At 42.7% G+C, this 25,836-nt stretch overlaps 1 protein-coding gene across 6 annotated transcripts; it reads left to right on the top strand.

The window, feature by feature from the left end:
• Positions 1-1,712: 1,712 nt before the first annotated feature.
• LOC148032954 (uncharacterized) lies at positions 1,713-25,205 on the top strand. Of its 6 annotated transcripts, none has more exons than XM_087683640.1 (9): positions 1,713-2,037; positions 2,507-2,672; positions 23,444-23,537; positions 23,638-23,816; positions 23,912-23,975; positions 24,199-24,268; positions 24,359-24,443; positions 24,532-24,612; positions 24,710-25,205. In XM_087683640.1, the coding sequence occupies exons 2-9, from the start codon at positions 2,624-2,626 to the stop codon at positions 24,868-24,870; spliced, it is 783 nt and encodes a 260-aa protein (XP_087539766.1). In that variant the 5' UTR covers positions 1,713-2,037; positions 2,507-2,623; the 3' UTR covers positions 24,871-25,205. The 6 variants fall into 6 exon arrangements, with proteins under 6 accessions (XP_087539766.1, XP_087539768.1, XP_087539767.1 ...); XM_087683642.1 differs by having other exon boundaries at positions 2,174-2,672; XM_087683641.1 differs by having other exon boundaries at positions 2,170-2,672.
• The last annotated feature ends 631 nt before the right edge of the window (positions 25,206-25,836 follow it).

The raw sequence follows: 25,836 nt of genomic DNA, 5'->3' as shown, positions 1-25,836 counted from the left end.
CTCTCTCTCTCTCTCTCTCTCTCTCTCTCAGACAAGTAAGAAGCAAGTAAGAATTCTTAAAGAGAGCATTGAATTTAAAGATCCACTATCAAAATTTGCTAATAAACTACTCCAAAGCTAGAAGTTAGTCCTAAGAAAGCGTGGTCCAATGATTGTCCAACGAGTGGTGACACATTGCTATCTCAAAATTTTTGGTTTATGATCTATGCCTTCAAGTGTTATGAGCTCCTTGGTAAGAGGAATAGGAATATGGTTAGCATGCTTTCTTGCAAAGGCATGAATAAGTGGGTTGGTACTTGGGAATAGAGGAAAGCTAATTTCATATATTCAATCAATTAGTAGAAGCTTTAGTCTCAACAAAGAGGAAGGTCATTTGGTAAAGGATGTTCCCAAAGACAAGAATGAGAATTGGCCATTTCCAATGTGGCTATTGAAGGCAGCCACTTCCACTTTTTGTCTCCCTAGGTGGGAACAAAGAACATTGGCTAAAGGAATAGAATGAATTTGAAGGGAAAAATAACCTAATATTTGGCAAGCTGATGATGGAGTGGAGGGCATAATACCCCACCACCAAAATTACACACCTTAAAGTGTAGAATGAAACCGGTATGGACCTTCTCATTGAAGCAAAACCTGTTGCTTTGAAAGATGAATGCCAATGGAAGATAGACTAGCCAAGTTCACAAAGATTGTGTCATGGTGCCCAATGTGATATAAGAGTAGATAAATCATTACCCATACACTATGGCACCACCCATCTACCCAAGCACTATGGACCGAGATAAAGAACGAGGTGCTCAAGGCTAATAATCTAAGTCTTAGGGTAGCCCTATTTGGAGATAAAAGGAGCATTGGATGATGAGTTACAGAAGGTTTGGGATATTATTAGGGCCATAGTAACTAGGGCTCTTTGGAGATAAAGGAGCATTGGATGATGAGTTACACAAGGTTTGGGATATTATTAGGGCCATAGTAACTAGGTCTCTTTGGAGGAATAGGACCATAGTGGCAATGGGAAAGGAATTTCTCTCTATCTTACATCTGCTTTGGAAGTTAGGAAGAAAAGCTATGGTTATAAGGTTGGCTATTCCTTGTTTAGGAAGGTTTGTAATTGATTGAGTTCTAGGCTATTTCACCAGTGGCATCCAAGAGATGAGGATGTAAATATTCTTTGATATATCAATATTCTCCCATTGAAAAAAACTTATGGATTCTCCCATTGAAAAAAACTTATGGATTCCATTTTTCACACATGTAGTAGTTGTTGATTAATCTTCTATCAAAGTTCTCTTCCATTGTGGAATTTTTTGCTTGTTGTTGAGGAGCTTTCTTTTGTTGAAAACTCTCTCTCTCTCTCTCTCTCTACTCCCCTCTTGAACTTTTCACATAGTGAAACTACAACCAATAAACTTTGATAATCTAAAATCTCTCCCTTCTTGAACTTTTCAAGAGCTATTGAGGAGTCTCTTGTCAAAAGCTCTCTCTCTTCTCCCCTTTAAAATTTCCTATAATGAACATAGATATACTATTGAAACTTTGATGTAGAATCACCGATTCACTACTAGTTCATTCATGAAATGACGTGTTGTGATAGATAATTGTGACCTTAATTTGGGAACACAATTTAATGATTAGGGTACAATGCAACAACCGATGTCTGGAAAGGCTATAAACCATCTTCAAAATCCAAGTGACAATCTTGTCAAAATGGTTTGATGGGTTGACTAAAACCCAAGGCACACCCTTACAAAAGCTTCTTGTTTCTAGCATCCAAGAGAGACCTCCGATGTCCCTACTTTACTTTCGATAATATAATTCTTACTTTCTCGCATCCTGAAGTGTTGCTCGAGCTTCTTGCTGCGCTGAATTCCATCCAAGGGAGCTTGATCCAGCAACCAAGGGAGCTTGATCCAGCAAGCCACGGAAGCAGGAAAATCTTTGCAAACCGATTGTACGACCACGCGGTGTCGTTTTTCTTGGTGAACTAGACTCCGGAGCAGAGGTCCGCACAGCCCTACATATGTTCTGATTCGCCAGGTACAGCCGGAAATCCGACTGCCGCTTCGAGTGTAGACACACTGGAAGAAACGCGACTGCAGGCTCCGTTTTGCTTACCAATTCGGTTTGAAAAGTAGGCCTTTTCATTGAAATACAGGTTTTCTCTGTCAGGTAGGCCTACGACGTTCTCTGCTTTGCTCTCGTATTAGATCGACGTCTGTCCTTAGGTCGATCCTTCGTAGTTCAATGCATTTATAATATTGAGATAAAAGCTAGCTTTACGAAGAAAGGAGACATGCCAAGATGCCTGCTGTGTTCCCTTCGACATTATCGAGGTCGCTTAAGGTCATTGCTGCGTATATTTGCTTCATGAATATAGCTTGCTAGACACGTTTCTCTCCTGGAATATCTGAGGATAGCAGCCGATACTTCTTTCTTGTTTTCACTTTTATTGAAGGAGCTGGTGTATCTAATGCTAATGTTCTTGCTTTTTATGTTTTGTTTGCAGCACGAATCTTGAAGATGGCAACGGTAGGTCATTGTAATAGCTGTTTTTGTGACCTTGCCTCGGCACCAGTTTGAGAAGAAAGACCTTTGCAAGTGTGAGAAGCAAGTGTCTATCAAAATGATAGGTGCCAGATGGTTATCAGGACGATCGGGGAATTTCTGTCAAGGTATATACAATTATAATGATCTGCTCTATTTCAAATATTGTCCTTTTTGAAGTGAAGGGAACACTCTTTAGTTGTCTTTCTGCGTAATGCGGTTATCAACACTGTCTAGGCATATCTGTCAGCTATATTCCATTGTAATGATATGATATTTTTTGAATATTGTTGATTTTGAAGTGAAGAGAACACTCATTAGGGATCTTCTACATATTCTAATTGTGGCATATACAATTATAATGATCTGCTCTATTTCAAATATTGTCCTTTTTGAAGTGAAGGGAACACTCTTTAGTTGTCTTTCTGCATAATGCGGTTATCAACACTGTCTAGGCATATCTGTCAGCTATATTCCATTGTAATGATATGATATTTTTTGAATATTGTTGATTTTGAAGTGAAGAGAACACTCATTAGGGATCTTCTACATATTCTAATTGTGGCATGTAAATGGGGCTTATGTCCCCTTATTATCCAAAAAGGAAAGCCTTTATATTTGAGGCTTATATATATTATCAACCTCACAACTTTACTAGTTTTCTTGTTGACCTATACATGGGTCATTTTCATGGACTTAATGTGGCATACAAGATCTAGCATTCTTAGATTATGCTAGCCATATTACATTGTTCTTCTCAGTGTAAGATGCTTCGTCTTGAGGCCTCTCTTTTCAACCTTCTTTTCAAGATATAGAAAAGATAAATATAACATTGTTGCAGATTCCCTTAGTAGGAAACTCTTGATACATGAATCAAGTTATATTTTAGTTCACGACTTGAATCCATTAGAGAAAAATGTGAGATTGATCTTGCGTGTCTGAAAGTATGGGAGACTATTGAAATTGTTAATGGACTTGGTCATCTCCTAGTTGCAAGTCCTACACCCAGTCAGTGAGGGATATTAGGAGCTCCATACTGGTCCACTCCTTTCGGTCAATTTTTGGTCTTACTTTTTTTCCTCCCTAATTTTAGGCCCTATCCATCTTTTTGGCCTAGAACGCTACTTGGGAGATGCTAAAAAGTGCTCAGGACGACGAACAATAGCAAGGAAGCTTGTAGGGATGATGTCATGAGGACGTGTAATTTATCATGCTTAGCTTTGGCATCATTAAGTTGTGCACACGTGAAGTGCAAGTCAGTTAAGTCATGGTGATGGCCTAAGTAACCCAAGTGAGCAGTGGGTGACATTGGCAAAAGTTGTGTAAATTTATGTTGGATAGGTACTTGTGGGCGCTTAGTGCTAGTTTGGGTCTAGGTCATTAATTTGGCTGTTAAAATGTCAAGTGGTGACATTGGGACTAAGTTGTAATTAATGCTAATCCTAGGCTAATTTATGTTGGAACAATTAAATGTCCCATGGGGGCTAGCACATGAAATGAGATTGGGCACTAGCTAGTTCTTGGGTAGGGTCAAATGGATAATTGATTAGTTTTAAGAATTCAATGCTGATGACTGCTTTTGGAAGGCTGCCACTTGGCAAATGTGTCCATGTAAGTTGAGAGAAGGATGTTTGGGGCTGGTTGAGTGTGGAGGTAGTCTTTTAGAGGCTAATGGAGGAAGGAGGAGTCACAGGATGAGCTCTGAGACAAGCAATAACTGATCGCAAAATGTGATAGAATAGGGGTAGTAAGTTTCCTTCTTTGCCTCAATGAGAGAGATGATAGAAGAGGAAGGCTTGCCAGTTGCACAGACGTTTTATCCCCCTTTCGAAGTTGTTGGCGCCATTAGAATTGCCATCAAACTTGTCATTCAAAAGATACCCCTTTCATTGGATTTTCTCTCATCGTCTGACATTCCCACAACGATTCTCAGCATATTTCAGCCATTGGTGAAGAGTGATTGAAGAAGTTGCTATTGAAACCATGATTTGCAATAGCCATTAGGGTCTCTTTGTGAGAGTGTGCAATAGAAGAGGAAACACGAAGATAGTGAGAGAAGGGAAGAGAAACTTGAAAGACTAAATGAAAGAAGAGAATAGAAAAAGGAAATCTGCATTGAACTCCAAAACAATGCTGAATACAAAGAGGACTGATGAGTGCTTGCACGTAGTTGCTGTTGAAGCCATTAGTGAGGGCACTAAATTAAATCAATGATGGTAGGCAGCACCAAGAGATGAAGAAGAGAGTGTGTACGTCGAAGTGTGCTGAAACGTGCAAGAATGAGCTTGTGAATGACCAGTCAAGTATAGAGGACAGCTATAAATAGCTATAATCAGTCAAATCTGGCCGATTTGTTCTAGTAGGCCAAAAATATGTTGGCTGACTGATTATTAGGAATCACATAATCAAGGAAATGCATACCGCCATCATAAATGCCGATTGCCCCATCTTGGCCAGTGTGAATGTAGATCACCATCATAAATGAAGATAACCAGCTAGTGTGAACACTTCTAAATTTGATTGGAAAAGAAATGACTGTGCATGATACACATGATTGCTAACATCCCCTCTCAGATCTTAAATGTGGTTGAAGGCTAAAGAAGACAGAATGGATCCAAGGGTGGTAGAAGATGTGCCAAATTTGATGAAGTTATGTGATGAAGAGGCTTCTTACGATCTTGGGAATCCCACTTTGAAACACAAGGGTTTTCACTCCAACAATTCTCGTTGGGATGAGTGCCCTTTCCATAGTATGGGCATCTAGGCTTCTTTGAATCTATTCTTGAAGAAGACTCCAAATGTTGAACCTGCTTCTGGTTCTTGTTCTTGTCCTTCTTGTCCTTCTTGTTACTGTCAAAAGATGACGTACCGGCGAGACAGTAGGGTTTGCGGGGAGGAACACGGAGTGAACTCGGCAAACATGGAGAAGAGAAGAGAAGAGAAGAGAGAAGAAACTCTGATGAATGGAACGATGAAGATCTGAATCATGGAGTGAATGTGATACAAGGGAACAAGGGTGCCGTAGCACAAGGAAGATGATGAAGATAGCCACGAACCACGAACCGCAATATCCTCTTGAAGGGGTGTGAGGGCAGTGGAGAGGCTGGAGAGAAGAGGTGACGGATTGAATGAATCAGCCGTGAGGAATGAATGAGAGAGTGGCCTATAAATAGGCATACTCAGTCTAGGATGGCGCCCGTTTTGGGGCTGCAAACCCTAAATGCAAACCCTAAACACAAAATGTAGAAACGCAAAAACGCAAACTGTAGGTGAAGGGTTTCTCAACACCCCCTCATAGGCCCAAAAAGGGGAACAAGAGAAGAGTGAGGTGAAGATACAATGCTTATGCAACAGCTGCTACTTGGACAGTGTCCCTTGTGGGAAAATTGTTCACTTGCCCAAGCGCCCTAGTACAAAGATGATAAAAACATGCAATGCATAGGAGGAACGTCGGACTTTGTGTGGTGCCGAGAACCATAAGGATATGCCCGAACTCGATCTCGGGAGGTGGCTCCATGCTGACCAAGTGACCAAGACAAGAAGATGTAGAGAACCCCTAAGATCCAAGATTTCCACCGGAAAGGGAACCTGCAGTAAAGACCAGTAGACAGAGTGAACCGGAGAACCCGAAACACAACCTTGGGAGAGAAGCCACTAGCTCCGTGCATCCATGCTGGAAGGAATACGAAGGCCTCGTCACAAAGTCGCGGCTGAACCTTCGAGGTCCCGATCTAGGTGGTACCTGAAGATCTTGGGTAGTATCAATAGAAGAGATGACTGGTCGAAGACAGCCACCCCAAGAAAATAGAGGATGGGTGAAGAACTTCACGTGGAATAGATTCCCCCTCTGAGGTGGGAGGTGGAGAGGCCCCCGTTGAAGTCGAAGAAGTAGATGCTCCCTCTGAGGGCAAAGAAATAAGATCCCCCTCTGAATCCCCCTCTGAAGTAGATAGGGAATCCAAAAACTCATGGATCACAGATTGCGAAATGTTGGATGACGAAGGAAGTGCCGCCGGTCGTGCCGAAGAAGGTATTTGAGGTGCCGAAGCGCTCCTAGATGTAGCCTCTCGAACTTGAGTAGTCGAGGGTGGGGAAGGATGGGGCTCAGAATAAGCAAGAGGTGGGCAACAGTCGCTGTCTCTTAGTGGAGCAGATTGGGTAGCCGAAGAAGAGGAAGGAGTCGAGCAGCCACTACCTCTCGAAGGAGCAGACTGACGAGGAGACGGTATCAAACAATCATTGTCTCTCGATGGAGCGGACTGCAGATCCATAGGTCGTGAAAGCCACTGTACCTGCAGCAGTAGTCAATATGCTGAAATCAGCTCTGAACAGTGTGTGATAGGCTGGAAACAGGCGCCAAACTGTTGTAGACAGCAGTGGCCAGCTTGGATCACGATGTCCTTTGCGTTTGGGGTGTGGGCAGCAAGCTGAAATACCTGAAATCTGCAAAAACGAGATTGTTTTCTGAATGGAGAGTGATCGGCAACAGTCGTTCTGCTGTAAACAGCTTCAAACTGTGGGTGGAAGGCTGGAAACAGGCGCTAGACTGTAGATAACAGCAAGGGACAGCTGAGACTGCAATGTCCTCCGTGAAAGGGGTGTGGGCAGCAAGCTGAAATACCTGAAATCTGCAAAAATGAGATTGTTTTCTGAATGGAGAGTGATCGGCAACAGTCGTTCTGCTGTAAACAGCTGCAAACTGTGGGTGGAAGGCCGGAAACAGGCGCCAGACTGTAGATAACAGCAAGGGACAGTTGAGATTGCAATGTCCTCCGTGAAAGGGGTGTGGGCAGTAAGTTGAAAACACCTGAACCCTGTAAAAACGAGATTTTGATGCAGCGGAAGAAGAAGAGAAGTGGATATCGAACCTGCCACCGGTCTTTGCCTTCATTGTAGTGGAGAATCTTTGCCACTGTTTGAGCAGATCCGGCTCTGATACCATGTCAAAAGATGATGTACCAGCGAGACAGTAGGGTTTGCGGGGAGGAACATGGAGTGAACTTGGCAAACATGGAGAAGAGAAGAGAAGAGAGAAGAAACTGTGATGAATGGAATGATGAAGATCTGAATCATGGAGTGAATGTGATACATGGGAACAAGGGTGCCGTAGCACAAGGAAGATGATGAAGACAGCCACGAACCACAAACCCCAATGTCCTCTTGAAGGGGTGTGAGGGTAGTGGAGAGGCTGGAGAGAAGAGGTGACAGACTGAATGAATCAGCCGTGAGGAATGAATGAGAGAGTGGCCTATAAATAGACATAGTCAATCTAGGATGGCGCCCGTTTTGAGGCTGCAAACCCTAAACGCAAAACGCAGAAACACAAAAACGAAAATTGTGGGTGAAGGGTTTCTCAATGGTTACGCCCTTCCAAACTTGCAGTAAAAGCCTTAGTAAGGCTGGATCCACTAGTACCAATCTCCTTGAGTCACTCTTTGTGCTCCAAAAGAAGTCGAACTAGCTTTTCCCATTGAAGAGTCTTTTAAACCCTGGAGGTAGGCAAGACGGTTTAGAAGACATCATACTTGGGAGATAGCAATTGAGTAATGAGAATCATTGCCATGTTCTCCAACTAAATCGTCCTCCCAAGAGATACAAGCTCATCTTGCATGTCCTCCATCCCATTGATGTGATCTTGCATATAAGGGGAATCATCAATAGAAAGCATTTGGAGGTTCTTCTCTATAATGATATGGTGGGCATAGGACTTCTAATGGTAGAGAGAAGAGAGCTTTGTCCACACCTTTTGCTGTGATTTGAGTATGCACACATGCACAAGGGCAAAATTTTGCAAACGCATAAAGTGAAAAGATTGTGCTCTAGAATTGAGCCAAGCCAAAGGGCTACTTGGTCCATTGTAGAATCAATGCAAGGATTTTCCATTGGACGGGGGAATTGGGGTAGTAACAAACTCCCACAAGTTTGAGGTGTCAAGGATACACTCCATGTTGCAGGACTAAAGGGAGTAGTTTGCACCATCAAGTCGATCTTCTTTGGGAAGGGAAGGAAGCACAGAGACTTGAATAGAAGGAGCCATCATGGCTATACAAGGCCCTATAGCATGCCCTATAGAAAGTGTTAGCAGTATGTCAGCTCATGTGTGAGTTTGTGCATGCCAGATCAGGTTGGGCACATGTAAGATATTTATGGCATCTTTATCATGCATTATTTATGCCATTTTAGGGCATTTTGATGCCAGTCGACCGGCATTTAGCTATTGTTTAGGGCATATTTATGGCCTATATATTATGTGCTCCTCCTCAATTAGTTATCACTTGGAGGTCTTGTTGGAGAGAGGAGCTGGTGCCAGTGCCTACAAGCGAGTGACTCATTGTTGTAAACATCATTCTCGTGTTTGGTATATGGATTCCATTTCCCGAGCATTCTTGTGAGTTTTCTTTGCAGTATTCTTTTGTGTTTTTCTCGTGTCCTTCTGTTCAACAGTTTATTACATTATCCGTTTATGCTTCCATTGTTGCATCCACTTTTGACATGGTATTAGATTTTAGGATCTACGCTCATGTTGTATTTTCCTGCTGATTTCAAGTCTTCATCAACCCTTTACTGATCTAGCGACTGCTGTCCGCTGTCATCACCTTGCCCCCCACCTTCTGGAGGCTGTGTTTTGGTCTCAGCTGTTTGTGTTTTCCAAATTTTCATTATTTTCTTGCTGATTAATCTGTGTTTTCATGGACAGCTGCTGCCTTTACAGCATTTAATACTTCTCAAGGCTGGGCAACAACATCTTTTGCTACTTGATTGTGTTTGTTGGCTGTATTCCATTTTTTGCAGTCAATTTTTGTGAGCAGCTTGTGTCCACTGTTTGTAAACTTTGTTTTTGTGCAGTTTGTGTTGTTGGCTGCTAGCTGGCTGTACTCTCTCTCTCCTCCTTTCCACATGGCCTTGATTATCTCACATGGAGTGGTGTTTTGAAAGCTTGGTTTGTGCAGAGGCGGTTATGGTACGTTGTCTTTGGAGCTTGTGAGCATCCTAATCCTCTTCTAGTTGATTTTGATGAGGATAACTACGAAGGAGCTATGCTTGCATGGGATATTGATGATGCCGGTGCATATTTTGCCCTTCTTCATTGTATTTCCAAAGAAGTTTGGTAGTCATCGCTTGCAGGACTTCTCCCACGATTTGGGCGAAGCTTAAGATTTTGGATGAGGATCCTTTACCTATGTATGCCGTCACTCTTTATGGATAGCTCTAGTAGATGAAGTTCGAGCCCAAGGACACTATTGAGTCTTTCTTACTTTGTGTCACACAGGTACGTCACCAACTTTGACACATGTAGTCTTCCCTTCTAGAGGCTCATCTTATGGGGAATATGCTCTATAAGCTCCCTTTGGAGTTTGATGGAGTGGGCAATGCTTTGCAGGCTTAGACATCATCAGCGTCTGTTAGTTTTCTCCAGATGTCCTCGATGTTGCTTGAGCATGATACGCCTTTTTATTTATAGGGGAGGCTTTGATCATAGTCTAGTGGTTCCAGTGAGGCCTTTATAGCTTCAAAGAGGGTTGACAAAAAGAAGAAGTTGAAGGCCTAATGCTATCATTGTGATAAGAAGGAACATTTGTGCAAGGATTGCAAAGAGTTCATAGTTTCAAGGAAGAAGAAGGAGAAGAAGAAGCAGGATCCAGACTCCTTCGTTGAGTCATCCTCTTCCTTAGACTCGGACTCGGATCCTTCGGTCTAGACCAAGGCCAAGGCACAAAAAGGATCTTCTTTTTCAAATCGCGGGAAGGGCTTGGTAGCCCCTCCTTGTTCTGCTTTCTAGTATAGGTGATGCGGTCATCCCTTACGGCTCTCTAGTGCTAGAGTAGGAGTGTGAGAGAGTGGTGAGGTGGGGCAGGGGGGCCTCATCTTTATTCGCATACAAGTGCATGTTGGGAATAAAGGGCCATTGTGCCTTTTATATGTGCACAGGTGTGAACACACCCTTAGCACATTGTACTTTCATACATATATCTATCTAAAACCTAAAGTGGTACTCTCGTCATTGTATCGAAAAACGTGTTCACTCTCTACTCTGCTTACTTGCACTCTCTGTCTCTCTCACTGAGCGTAAGGTCTGTCTATCTCTATCTCCATGCCTAATCGATTCCTTCAAACTGGTATTAGAGTGTAAGGTGTTGAGTGTGCTGAGCATGATCGTCAGTCAGGCTGAGGGAGTCGTGAGTTGCAGAAAGCGGACAGGCCGTGGAGAGCGTGCACTGTGGCCCCTAGTGTGGAGTGACGGGCGACAACCAGTCGAGCAGGTCTGCAGTATCGCAGTGTGGCAGAACGGTAGACGCGTTGCCTTGAGGTGGCAGTGATGCCACTCGTCATCAGGCGAGCATGACGGGACTAGCAGCTGGCAAGGACAGGCGTGACAAGGCGCGCGACGCTAGCGGGCAAGGATAGGCTTGACGGGGTGCGCGACGGGGAGGCTTGATGGGTCAACGGACCCGTCATTCGAAACATCTTTTTTCAAAAGAAAATCTTTTTCTCAAACTCCTTCCTCTAATTGGGGTTCGCGTGTGCAAGCACAAAACATCGAATTTGTGCAAATTTGGCCCAGAAAGTTGGGGCTTTGCCAGACTGAGCACTGTTCGTTAAAAATTGAGGCATTTGCGTCGGAATTGCAAACATTGTGCGCATTTGAATTGGGGATTTCGCCAAAGTTGTTGAAATTTTGCTCATCTGAGTGAAATTTCTCAACATTTAGCCCATAAATTTGGGGCTTTTCCCAGATTTGGGAAATTTGATGCAGGACAAGTAAATTTGTCTCAGAAATTGCAGGAATTTGTGACATTTTGTCCCCGACTTTTGGGGCTTTTCATGTACATGCACAAACTGGGCTGAAATTAACCCAATTTCTCGACATTGAGGCACGTTGGACCCCGTGCAATTTGAGGCTTTTGCAATTTGGGCAAAATTTGTGCAGCATTTGGTCATTTTATGTACATGTAGGTTGAATTCCGCGCAATTTGGACATCGACACTTGGTGAAATTTGGGGGTTTTGCTGAAATTGCTTTATTTTGGCAAAATTGGACAGTCCTATGGATGACAGAGGAAACACAGATGTGTGTTTGACGCTTTTGAGCACTTTGACCGTTTGTGTCAAATTTTATGCCCGTGGGTAGATGCACATCAGAAATTGCAGCTGAAGTTTTGGGACTTCTCATGTAATGTGATGCACATGCCCTTTGGAACAACTGTGATCAGTTGGATAATGCTGTAGCACTTGGTTTGGTACTTCTGAAAACTGAATTACAGATCTGAAATCTGTACTTCTGTGTGGTCATTTATTGCTGATTGGTACTTGTTTGTACCTTGGTCACTTGGGTGACAATTTGGGCCTGCATTTACTGGTTTTTTGGTCACTTTTGAGCTGAAAACCATGTCTGGCAGCAATGACAGCAGTAATTTGATGCATATAAAGAAGCTTGAAGGTGCACATAATTTTGCAGTGTGGCAAAACAATGCTACAATATCTTGTTACAAAAGAAGCAGGCAAAGCCAATCAAAACTAAAGGGGTAAAGCCTGTGGACATGGATCAGGACGATTGGGATGAGTTGAATGAGCTTGCACACTCAATGATAGAGCTATCGATTTTTGATGCCTTGCTCTTCAACATTGAAGGTTTGGATTCTGCATATGCTATATGGACTAGACTGGAAGAACTGTATGCACAGAAGAGCGCTGCAAGTAAAGTGTATTGGCTGAAAAAGCTTATGGATTTGCGTATGAAAGAAGGTACAGCAATGTCTACTCACTTGAGTGAGTTTAACTCCATTTTCAGCCAGCTGGTTGCCTTGAAGTTCATGATTGATGAGGAATTTAAGGCTACTTTCTTGCTTTGCACTCTACCAGAGAGTTGGGGTACATTCAAGACTGCTATGAGCAATTCTAATGTGATCCTTTTGTATGCTGATGTAGAGAGTGCTCTACTTATGGAAGAGATGAATCGGGAGAACAATGCATCCAGTAAGTCTTCCAGTTCTTTGCATACTAGGGGCAGATCACATCAAAAGGGCAAATATGATGGCAAGGGACTCAATAAATCACGCGGCAAAGATGTTGAATGCCATTATTGTGGCAAGAAGGGTCACTTTAAACGTGACTGCTACAAATGGAAGAAAGAGAAAGGAAAAGGCAAGAAGACAGATGATTGCAAGGAAGAGAAAAAGGACAGTCAGCCTAAGAAGAGCAGTGTAATAATCGAAGAGGTGAATGTAGTCACTCATGACAGTGACAGTGGGAGTGATGTACTCTTTGTCTCTTCACATTTTGGTGCATATGCCTTACTTGCAGATACAGATGATGACATGCATACTTGGATTTTTGATTCAGGTGCTTCCTTTCATGTCACGTCTCATTGTGAGTGGTTTTCCGCATATACAGGGGTCGACATGGTGTTGTTCATCTTGGGGACAACTATGCATGTGAGATTGCAGGTATTGGCAGTGTGCAGTTACAGTTTCTGTATGGCTTTGTCTTTACACTTTAGCATGTATGGCATGTACCTCAGCTCAAGAAGAGCTTGATCAGCACAGGGCAGCTAGATAATAATGGTTTTCATACCACCTTTGGTGATGGAAAATGGAAGATGTGTAAGGGATCTAGGGTTATTGCCAGAGGTTGCAAGAGTGATACGTTGTATCCACTTCATGTATCTAGTGTGCGTGACCATATTGTTGTCGTGATCGAGCAGCCAAGTGTTTCTTTGTGGCATGGCCAGTTGGGACACGTGAGTCAAACAAGAATGAAAGTGCTTTCTCGTTTGGATTACTTGCCTTGTCTTCGTTATGCTGATTTTGAGCACTGTGATCATTGTATTTATGGCAAACATGCACAGACTTCTCACAAAAAGTCTCTTTCTTTGAAATCTTCTCCTCTAGAGTTTGTACATTCGGATGTATATCAAATGCCAGGATTATCTTTAGGGGGAAAGAAATATTTTGTCACCTTTGTCGATGATGCTACATGGAAAGTATGGGTTTACCCTATTCGTAGCAAGGATGAAGTAATTGACAAGTTTAAAAAATTCTTGGCGTTGGCTGAAAATCAGATAGATAAGACACTTAAGTGTCTTCGCTCTGACAATGGTTGGGAATATGTGTCCAAAGCCTTTTAGGCATTTTGTGACAGCAAAGGGATAAAGAGGGAGCTCACTACCCCTCATAATCCACCCCAAAATGGAGTTGCAGAGCGTATGAATCGGACCATACAGGATAAGGTCCATACGATGCTGTCTCATGTTGCACTACCCCATGGTTTTTGGGCAGAGGCTGTTATGATAGCCGTTCACTTGATTAATCGGTCACCAAACAGGTCTTTGGGAGGGGGAGTTTCCCAAGAAGCGTGGTCGGGCAAACCACCTTCATATGCTCATCTGAAAGTGTTTGGCTGTGAGGCTTTTGTGCACATTCATAAAGAAAATCGCAGCAAACTTGAGCCAAAGTCGTGTACATGCATTTTCCTAGGATATGGTGACGAGGGTGAAATGGGGTATAAATTGTGGGATCCCGAGAAAAGGAAAATAGTACGCAGCAATGACGTTATCTTTCGGGAAGATCGCATGCACAAACAACCCGAAAAGACTGAGGAGGTCCGTAGAGTTGTATTCCAGGAAGAAATACCTTTTGGACAGCAAAATGTGCCCGCTGTACAACAGCAAATACCTGCTGTAAATGAACTTGTAAATGTAGGAAATGATGCTGGAAATGATCAGCCTGCTATTGCCCATGAAAATGAGCCATTACGTGTGCAGAAACAGCCAGGACATCAAGCTGTTAATACTGATTTGCAGGCTGAAATGCTAGGACAGCATGTTGAAAATGGAAATTTGCAGGAACAGCCAGCAAGCAATGACCATTGGGTTAGGAGATCGTCTAGGGCTACTAGACAACCTGACAGATTTGTTCCTGGTGCAATTAATGTGGTTGAGTATGTCATGTTGACAGATTGTGATGAATCGTCTTGCTTCAAGGAAGCAATGGACAGACAAGACAACAAGAAATGGTATAAAGCCATGCTGTCAGAAATGGAATCTCTTGACATAAATGACACTTGGGACTTGGTGCACTTGCCTAAAGGGCAGAAAACCCTTCCATGCAAATGGGTTTACAAAATGAAGGTCACTTCTGGTTCCTCATCAAAATACGAAGCAAGATTGGTTGCAAAGGGGTACAAGTAGGAGCATAGAATTGACTTTGATGAGATCTTCTCTCCTGTAGTCAAGATGACTACATTGAGAACCATTTTGGGCTTGGTTGCAGTTGAGGATATGGAGCTCATACAGATGGATGTAAAGACTGCGTTTTTACATGGTGATCTGCATGAAGACATATATATGTAGCAGCCTGAAGGGTTTGTTGAACAAGGGAAATAACAAATGATATGTAAATTAAAAGGAGTTTGTATGGGCTGAAACAAGCACCAAGAGAATGGTATCATAAGTTTGATACATTCATGCAGTCCCAAGGCTTTCATAGAAGTCAAGTAGATTACTGCTTGTACACCAAGAAGGCAGCAGATGGCAGTCTGATTATCTTGGTTTTGTATGTTGATGACATGCTGATTGTTGGCAAGGATACTCATGCCTTGGATTCATTGAAGCAAAGTCTTCATGGCAGCTTTGACATGAAGGATCTGGGTGATGCAAATCACATTCTTGGCATGCGAATACTTAGAGATAGATCTAAAGATTTACTCTATCTATCTCAGCAGGAGTATATCTCCAAAGTTTTGCAGCGTTTCAATATGGAGCGGGGGAATACAATTGGGGTTCCATTGTCTCCATATGTGAAACTCAGTGCAGAGGACAGCTCTACATCTGATGATGAGGAGGCTGAAATGGCCAAGATACCATATGCTTCAGTTGTTAGCAGTCTGATGTATGCTATGGTTGCTACACGTCTTGACATTGCTTTTGCAATGGGAGTGGTTAGCAGATACATGGCAACCCCTGGCAAGAAGCATTGGGATGCAGTGAAAGGTATTATGAGATACCTCAAAGTCACAAAGGAGTTGTGCATCTGCTTTGGAAAGCAGAAGGCATCTGTTGTTGGCTTTACGGATGCAGACTATGCTGGTCATGCGGACTGCAGGAAGTCCACTTCTGGGTATGTGTTTACTTTCACAGGAGGAGCGGTCTCTTGGATCTCCAGGCTACAAAAGTGTGTTGCATTGTCTACTACAGAGGTAGAGTATGTAGCTGCCACTGAGGCATGCAAGGAGGCTTTATGGCTTTCATGTCTGGTGGGAGAGCTTGGCATCACAGAGTTACCTGTTCTCCATTGTGATAGTCAGAGTGCTATCATGCTAGCACGGAATCCTGTCTTTTATGCAAAGACAAAGCACATACAGGTGAAATATCACTTCATTAGAGATGTACTTGACAGCAAGAGCATTGAGCTTGTCAAAGTGCATACAGATGATAATCCTGTAGACCTTCTCACAAAGGTTCTTCGAGCAGAGCGGTTTGCTCATTGCCGACAGATGATGGGAGTTGGATAGATATATTTATTTCAGCTTTGTACATACTTAGACTTAGCTGATTCTTTTCTCCTCTTAAGGCACATTGTCTTTAGGTGGGAGGTTGTTGGGAATAAAGGGCCATCGTGCCTTTAATATGTGCACGTGTGTGAACACACCCTTAGCACATTGTACTTTTATACATATATCTTTGTAAAACCTAAAGTGGTACTCTCGTCATTGTACCGAAAAACGTGGTCACTCTCTACTCTACTCACTTGCACTCTCTTTGTCTCTCTCACTGAGTGTAAGGTCTGTCTATCTCTATCTCCGTGCCTAATTGATTTCTTCAGTGCACAGGTTCTAAAGAGGGATGTCCCTGATGCATCGATTGGAAGTCTGGCAAGTTCAAATCTTGGAGTTCAGATTGACATCCAGGTTCATGATAGGTGTTACTTGACAGAGAATGGGATTGTTTTCTAGTCCAAGCTCACATGAGAGGACACTTTGGCAGCGAGGCCAAAGACAAGGAATCCATGGTCACATATGTTCAGAGGCATTTTTGACAGGATGGTCTTGTATGCTACTGCGAGACATTGGTGACAGACACAGAGAGCTGCTACGGTTCTTCTCTATTTTTAGGTGTTGGTACAATTGACATCGACATGAGGTTCTCTCCAAGGCACCTTGGTGGTGGCTTGATCACCCACTGCTTGGGTATCCATGGTTCTATTTTGGTGGTTCTTTGTGTATAGCCTATGATGTGTCATTATCCTTGTATTAGATCACTCGTGATCTAAGAGAGGGTGTTAGCAGTATGTTAGCTCATGTTTGAGTCTGTGCATACCAGATTGGGTTGGGCACATGTAAGATATTTTAGGCATTTTTATTGTGCATTATTTATGGCACTTTAGGGCACTTGGATGCTAGTTAGTCGGCATTTAATGCTGGCCAACCATCTATTATTTAGGGCATATTTATGGCTTACATATTCTATGCTCCTGCTCAATTAGTTGAGTTATCACTTGGAGGTCTTGTTGGAGAGGAGCTGGTGCCAGTGCCTATGAGCAAGTGACTCATTGTTGTATGCGTCAATCTTGTGTTTGGTATTTGGATTCCATTTCTCAAGCATTGTTATGAGTTCTCTTCTTTGTAGTGTTCTTTTGTGTTTTTCTCTTCCGTCCTTGTGTTTAGTAGTTTGTCATAGTGTCTGATTATGCTTCCATTGTTGTATTCACTTTTGACAGAAAGATGTAAAGAAGCGGGCCGGGGGGGTGGGGGGGGAGAGAAGGGGGACTCTGACCTTCTTGATCTATTAGAGCGAGGAGGCTTTGAATGTCGATCTTCGCATTGCTCTTCACGACAGTCTGATTGATGTGAGACCACATCGGGATCAAAAGCGTCGAAATGGTAATCCATAACTCTTTAGCGATCAAAAAGTGTGCTTGAGTATACCGCATATACCAATGTGCCTGATTGGTAGGAGCAATAGTAGCAGTAACTCTTGAAGAGCTGAAAGTGGTAGTAGAACCACCTGAAATAGAAGCACTAGCGCTCGTGGGTGCATTAGGGCTTGTTGGCCTTACCTCTAAACCCATGAAAATTCCCCAAAATGCTTTTGCAACCAATACTTCTTTCATCGTGTATGACCAAGTGGAATAGTTGGTAACATCCAACTTGTCATCAGTAGAAAGCATCCCAAACAACTCATTTTGATTATATGCCATCTTTGCACACGCTGAATACAGAAATACAGTTGAGACAATTGCTCAAATTTGTCGGAAGATGGACAAACAAGGGAGATGCTGTCCCAACACTCGTGCATGAAAAAAATGGCTAAAAAATAAAATGAGGTGGGAAAGAGCTTACAACCAATGTGATTGTTGATGTAGATGCTGTTTAGGTGTTTACATGAAGAAATGTCTGCGCAAGCAAGCTGAAATTTGCCAAAATGGGAGTTAGAATTAGTCAAATTGGACAAAAATCCCCAAATTATGGGCGCAAATGTCAGAGAAATTGCTGAATCTGCACAGATTGGATGAAGATCCATGCAATGGAAGGAGAATCTAGAAAAAGTCCCAAAATTTCTGATGGAAATTTCAAGAAATTTCTGATGGAAATTTCAAGAAATTTCTGATGGAAATTTCAAGAAATTTCTGATGGAAATTTCAAGAAATTTCTGAAATTGGGTGGGTCGGTCAAAAGGCCCCAATTCGGGTTTCAATGCATGAAATTGAAACTTTCTTTGAAACTTAGGATGAGATCAGGAAGATGGACTGGAAATTGTATAAATTTCAAAAATCCACAAATTTAAAAATTAGGGTTTTTGAGTTTTTCTTTCAGATTTGGGTTATATAGTGGCTTCGGAGTGCAAGAATGCAAGGGTGCAGTAGGATTGAGGGGGATGGCATGTGCAACAAAAAATGATGGGTAGGGCTGAGAGGCTATGTGTAGCTTGCATAGAGAGAGGGAGAGAGCAGGGCAAAGAGAGAGAGAGAGAGAGAGAGAGAGAGAGAGAGAGAGAGGATGTGTGCAACTTGTGTAGGGTTACATGATGGTGAGCTATAGAGCAGGCTGCTAGGTGGCGATTGTTGAAGATGTTGTGGGTCCTCAGGTGGTTGGAGCGATGGCGGTTGTGTTAGCAAATTAGTTAGTTCATGGTTGAGTTTGTACATGTGGTGCAACAGGCTGGGCTTAGAGATATTTTAGGCATTTTATTTGTCAGTATTTATGGGGATTTGGCATTATTTGCAGCCAGTCGATGTTGGCCGACTAGTCATATTTTTGGCATTTATTTGGCCTATATATTGTTAGGCTCCCTCCTCCACGTTCATTCATCACCTAACAGTTCTTGGAGAGAGGGAGCATGTGCCAGTGCCTCCACAGCCGGTGACTTGCATTGCTTCTGTATTGTCTCATGTCTTGGTATATGGATTCCATTTCCCGAGCGTACATCTGAGTTCTCATATGTATTGTGTTCTTTCTTTCCCTTTCTTTTTTGTCTTGTGTTTCAGTAGTTTATTACAGCTTATGTTTACGCTTCCATTGCTGTACCACTTCTGACATGGTATCAGATTTCAGGGTTTGTGTTCCTGCTGTGTTTTCATGCTGATTTCAGGACTGTTTTCACCCTTGCTGATCAAGTGGCTGCTGCTCCAATCAAGCGACCTGTTTTACCTGCGTTTTTTGTTGATGTCAGCATCCGTATAGCGTGTGTGTCTGTTTCAGCCTGCTTTTTGGTCCTTCAGCATCTCCTCCTAGCTGGGCGCTTGCATTATCAAGCAGTGTTTACTGTTTTTGGTAGTTTTTGACTGATTTTTTGACTTTTTACAGCAGCTTTTGTCTTATTTTGATCAGATTTTGGGTTATACTATATGTGAACTCTTGCTTTTTGCAGTCTGTGCTTGTGTTTTGGCTGTGTTCCCTCTCCTAATACCTTCTTTTCTCTATTTCTCTTCTCAATCCTCTACAGATGGCTCCTCTATGCACATCCATTGATGACAAGCTCCATGGACCTGATTATTACATGTGGAGTGCGGTGATGAAGGCCTGGTTTATCCAGAAATGGTTATGGTACATGGTTGGTGGAGCCATGGCACGTCTTTAACAGCCTTGTCCTGTTCCATCTGATTTTGATGAAGACAACCATCAGGAGGCAGTGCTTACATGGGATTTGGATAATGCCCGTGCTTATTTGGCCTTACTTCGGTGTATTTTCAAAGAAGTCCTACTGGCAATTACCTCCTGCAAGATAGCTTTAGACGTATGGTCGAAGTTGCAGTTGATGTACGAGGCTCCTTCCACCATGTGGGCCGTTACTCTCTATGGCTAGCTCCAACAACTGAAGTTTGAATCCAAAGATACGATTCAATCATTCCTACTTCGAGTTACCCGATTCCAAGACCAACTTCACACTGCACTCTGCCCTATCAGTACGGTCCTTTACAAGCTTCCTTGGGACTGGCGTAGACATCTACAACTCTTGTCAGTTTTCTTCATATGTCCTTGATGCTACTTGAGCATGAGACTACTTTGCGACTACAGGGGAGGCTTCCGTCACATTATTGAGGTTTAGGTGAGGCTCTTGCTGCTTCAGAGAGGGGTTTGAAGACAAAGAAGTCGAAGGCCCCGTGTTACCACTGTGGCAAGAAGGGTCATTTAAGGAAGGACTGCAAAGAGTTAGCGGCTTCAAGGAAGAAAAAGGAGTAGAAGATGAAGCGGGATGCGGACTCCTTCGATGAGTCATCATTTGTCTCAGATTCCGATTTTGATCCTCCGGCCAATGCAAAGTCCAAGGTGTGGAAGGGATCCTCTTCTTCAGATCGTGGGAAGGGCTTGGTGGCCCCTTCCTCAGCTGCTTTCTAATGGTGGTGATGAGGTCATCCCTCACGTCCCTCCAGTGCTAGAGAGGGAGTGTGAGAGGGTGGTGTGATGGGGCAGCCGTGCCTCATCTATATTTCTATACAGATGCACAAGATAAAGAGAGGGATATCCTTGACGCATCACCGAATTTTGGCAGGTACAAATCTTGGAGCTGGGATTGACATCCGGGTTCATGATGGGTTAGTTACTTGATAGAGAGCGGGTGGCTTTTGTTTGGAGCTCACATGAGGGGACACTTTGGCGGTTTGGCCAAAGAAGGGGAATCCATGGTCATTTATGCGCTGCAGCGTTGGTGATAGGGTGGTCACATGTGCTACATCAGAGGCATTGTTGACAGACATTGAGAGCTGGTATTATCTTCTCTATCTTCAGAGTTGGTATGATCGACATCGACATCAGGTTCTCTCCGAGGCACCTTGGTGGTGGCTTGCACACCCACTACTTTGGTATCCATGGTTCTACTCTGATGGACATCGATGCAACCTTATCATTGTATATTGTATTGTATTAGATCACCCATGGTCTGAGAGAGGGTGTTAGCAGATTAGTCAGTTCATGGTTGAGTCTGTCCATGTGGTACAACAGGCTGGACTTAGAGATATTTTAGGTATTTTATTTGTTAGTATTTATGGGGATTTGGCATTATTTGCAGCCAGTTGACCAGCATTTAATGTTGACAGAGGGCCCAACATTTAATGCTGGCCGACCAATCATATTTTTGGCATTTATTTGGCTTATATATTGTCAGGCTCCCTCCTCCACATTCATTCATCACCTAACAGTTCTTGTGGAGAGGGAGCATGTGTCAGTGCCTCCACAGTGGGTGACTCATTACTTCTGTACTGTCTCATGTCTTGGTATATGGATTCCATTTCCTGAGCATACATTTGAGTTCTCATCTATATTGTGTTCTTTCTTTCCCTTTCTCTTTTGTCTCGTGTTTCAGCAGTTTATTACAGCTTATGTTTACGCTTCCATTGCTGCACCACTTTTGACAGGCTGCAGGCAGCAATGCCATGAGGGACTCTGTGTGTCAGAGTTGGTAGTGGAACCGATGCGGCAATGGTGGTGAGGCTGGCAGCACCATGGCTCTGATACCATCGTTGGATGGAATGCACAGCTCAAAAAGAATGAGAGCGAGAAAACTTTCATTGTAATGAATGACAAGAATGAAAGTACTAGGTACAACACTAAGGTCATATAGACCGCACATTGGAGTGTGTTCACACAAGGAAATAACCCCACCACACAATAGGGTAAAATGTGCTTGTGGATAGGGTGCATTTCACACGAAAATGACGGAAAATGCAAGGTGTATTTAACACTGCTGTTGGCTTGATCATTTGGAGGCTACCATCGTTTTGTGTTTGGTTTCAGCTGCTGAGTTAACCACTTTGTGCTGCTTTTTGCTCACTTTGGAGCCACTTGATCTGCTGTTTATCATTGCTGCTTGTCATCATTAATAGGACAGGCTGTGTTTGACTGTTCCAGCGCCCCCTCCTCATCGTCAAGCTGCTTGTTGACTCTGGAGTCTACAGATCAGGCCACCTCAACTGCCATGTCATCAACACCAGCTGCCTCCTACTGCATTTTTGAGTTTTCCCATCCTTCATTGTGTGGAGACTGGGCAACCGTTAGCTCAAAGATCTGCTGCATTTTGGTTTCCATGCTGCTGCCCTGCTGTCCACAATCCTTGACATCAGTCTACTGCAGCATTTGGCCTACGACTGCTCTGTTTCATCATCCTCAGCTCTAATCTACTGCATCTTCATCAGCTTTTTCTTTGACAAGATGGTTGCTCACTTAGGATCTCCTCGACACCTCCCTCAGACTGCTCCCATGGGAGCCATCAGCTGTTGCTCATTCATTCATTATTCATCATTTATCATTCATTCAATTTCATCTTCATACTTCACTTTGCTTTTTTGAATTAGTGTCTTTGTTCAGTGTGTTTCGGTTGTGGTCACACTGCGTTTTCTTGTCCAAAACCTAGTGTATCTCCACAGTTATTCCTCCACCCTGCTAAGTAAAGGCTCCACTGGCAAGTAGTTGCCATTCTCATCAATAAGAAATGAGGAGGAACTTGCCCTACCAAGCTACTGCAGGGCAACAACCAAGTTCAACCTCTGTGCATGGATACCAGGTAATGGAAAAACTTGACCGTATATTCATTCAACTCTTGGTTGGGTGTGCACCCAACGTCTAGTTCTCCCACTAGTAGCATCCAATATCACCTTAATTGGGGAGTGGAGTAGACCTTTTAGGCTGAAGCATCACATTGCCATGTGGTCTTTTGCAGGTCATCTTGGCACATACTAACTTTGATACCGATCATACACTTAGAGAGATTTAAGCTGCACACATTACATGGGACAACATCAAGCTCACCTTGTAGCCATGGAGCCATTACAAGCTGATCCTCGAACCTAAGGCCAGCAACACATTGGGCCAAGATCCCATCACAAGAATTGGTGTCCTGTACCACTTGCCTTCACTATCCTTGTGTGCTGATGAGATTGCTGAAGATCCTGGAGTCCCAAGTGTAGTGATTATACAAGATGTGGCACAAATGAGCACTGAGTCTTTTTTGTAGGTACTTAACTGTTCTAGCTTAAAGCAGCTCTATTATGCTTTCTTGCTGCTGTTTACATGTCTAAATTGTTAGTCAGGCATATTATATACTTAAAGCAGCTCTATTATGCTTTCTTGCTGCTGTTTACATGTCTAAATTGTTAGTCAGGCATATATATACTTATATCAGCAAATTGTGGTGATTTGGTGAAGCTTTGCCTTCTCTAGGTCACTAGTAGGTATGGCTATTCTGATTTCCGTACATTTACAGCAAATTACTTCTAATTACAACAGCCATTACTCAACTCCTATTGCACACTTCGTGCATATTTCACTGTAACGCCATAGGAGCAAGTGAAGCACACAAGTGCACAATTCTTTTAAGAATTAGAGCTTTAAATGCTAATTGTACACATCCTACTTAATCAGCATTTGATTTATATGCGCTCTAAGCTATAAACCATTCTTTTGACATGCAGTGAGCAGAAGCATCAGTAATCTACAGGGAGTGAGGGCTGCACCCATTGAAAGGAGTTTTCTAACTAGATTTTTCCACATTATAGGTGGCAACAGGTGAGCAGCTTGTTTGCGTCAAGTACCTTATTTAGAGATGATGAATCCTTAAAATGAAACTATCACTCATTTTATAGTAAGAACAATTTGCATATGGCAGACAGAGGGTTCTTCATTCTGGAAGTTCTGGTATGCTTGGCACTACAGTGCTTTGTGTTCGTAAAGGGGAGACTGTGGTTATTATAGCAGATGGCCAAGTAACCCTTGGTTCAGAAATCATAAAACCAAATGTCCGAAAAGTGCGAAGAATTGGAGACAATGTCATTGGTGGATTTGCTGGTGACTTTATATTTCACCAACTGAAGCATATGTTCACTTTATGCATCTTATACAAATTTCAAATGTTTAGTTGTCTTCTTTTTATGGGGTTATAGGAGCAACAGCTGATGCTCTCACTCTGTTCGAAAGGCTAGAAAGCCAACTTGAAGAGCACTCAGGTTAGTCTTTTGCTTCCTTGTAATGCGTGTGCTAGTATTTGGGAGCAGTCTCGTGTTCTTTGTCTGACAAAGGTGCCGGGTTGGCATGATCACAGGGCAGGTATGAAGCCTATGATAAAAGCAGTCCGATCATGAAGGGCTATGTTCACTATATAAATTTTCAAGTCAATCGGTTTTGATATTGTGACTTAAATTATCATCCTCTTTCTGGTTCTGGTTTCATGGCAGCTTACACGTGCAGCTGTTGAACTTGCTAAACAGTGGCGTACTGACAAGTTCTTGAGAAGACTGGATGTAAGAATAAACACAAAGCTGTAATTTCATGGTGCTTGTTGAGTTCCCTTACTGAGAGAGCTTCCAAAAATTTTCCCCCTGGTACAACAGGCAGTAATGGTTGTTGCTGATTCAGAGAATTCATTTTCAATAACTGGGAATGGTGATGTTTTAGAGCCTCATGATGGTCTTGTTGGTAAGAATGCTTGACAAGTTTTCTCCATGTCATGAGCAGATTATACAATAGGCTCCTGTTTTTGATAAGCATTTTCTTGATCTGGTAGCAATTGGATCTGGTGGACCGTATGCCATTGCTGCAGCAAGAGCATTGATTGATCTGCCAGGCATGGATGCAGAAGCAGTTGGTAAGCATGCAGCTAGGGATGATGTCCAACTTTTTCAAGTGTTCTTGAATGGTCTTAAAAAGAAGGTTTATAATGATGGTGATAAAATTTTTGGCAGCCCGCAAGGCAATGAAGATTGCGGCCGACAGTTGTATTTATACGAATGACAATTTCACAATAGAAAGGATTGACACAAAACCGTCAAATACCTCAAGTATGGGCAGTCAGTCTCCTCCTCCAAGTAACTTGGATGAGAATCTTGATTCTTCAAGGGCTTGATTTCAACTCTTGGTGCTCTTGTTGATTGTGGTTCAAGTAGATTCCTTTCATCCAAAAGGAAGGGCAATGATGGTCTGTTTTTGAGAGTTCGTTTAGATGTAGGCTAAATTGATGTACGGTTTCCTTGCATCGGTATACAGCCATTTTTGTTTTTTAAAAAAGTCGTTATGATCTTCACATGCTTGACTCTAGCCAGAGATGTAGTAGGATCATTGAGCATTTCAGAGCGGAGTCTTGGTGAAGTCTGAGAGAGATTGAAGTGTTCCAGTTCGTTTCTCTCTTCATGCATTATTTTCTCAGCACAATCAATGCAATCTCTCTCTTAGTGAGAGTACAATACAAGTGCCTTGAAGGACTCACTTGGGAGGGATACCTATGTAGAGAATATAGCCTTGAAGGATCACTTAGTTGTGAAAATGACAACAAAGTGTAAGAGGAGGTACTTAATGAAATCAAAACAAGGAAGGAAGAAGATAAACAAGATATGATAGACACTATTCACTAGTCAATGAAAGCTACATATGAAAAAAGATCGAATCTCATTCATGTCTAGGAGACCTCCCTAATGGGTGGCATAAAGAAACATGAGGAACTAGATGATGAGGACTATTGAGAATGTTGTGTCATGCACCTTCCTCATGGGTGGCATAAAGAAATACGAGGAACCATATGATGATTGCTAAGAATGTGGCATTCAGTGAGGTAGAGACCAACATAAGGCCAATATTGGAAAAGAAAGGGTTCCACTGGATGATGCCATTGTTTGGGAACTTTGGAATTGAGAGTCATAAATATAAAGTTTAAAGTGCTAAAGTAATCAAAATGTTTTAAGGGAACCAAAATGTGTATCATAGTTAGCTAAGCACCTATGAAAGAGGATAATTGCGAAGATTTTTGAAAGGATTAGGCTACTCTAGGATATTTGGTTTATGTGGTAACCTTTGTAGCTTTAGTAGTTGGGTTTCA

This window comes from Lygodium microphyllum, chromosome 8 (genome assembly GCF_053477565.2).
Source record: "Lygodium microphyllum isolate KBCC chromosome 8, Lygodium_microphyllum_v1.1.10, whole genome shotgun sequence".
NCBI lineage: Eukaryota > Viridiplantae > Streptophyta > Polypodiopsida > Schizaeales > Lygodiaceae > Lygodium > Lygodium microphyllum.
This window is presented reverse-complemented; position numbering and strand designations above follow the sequence as displayed.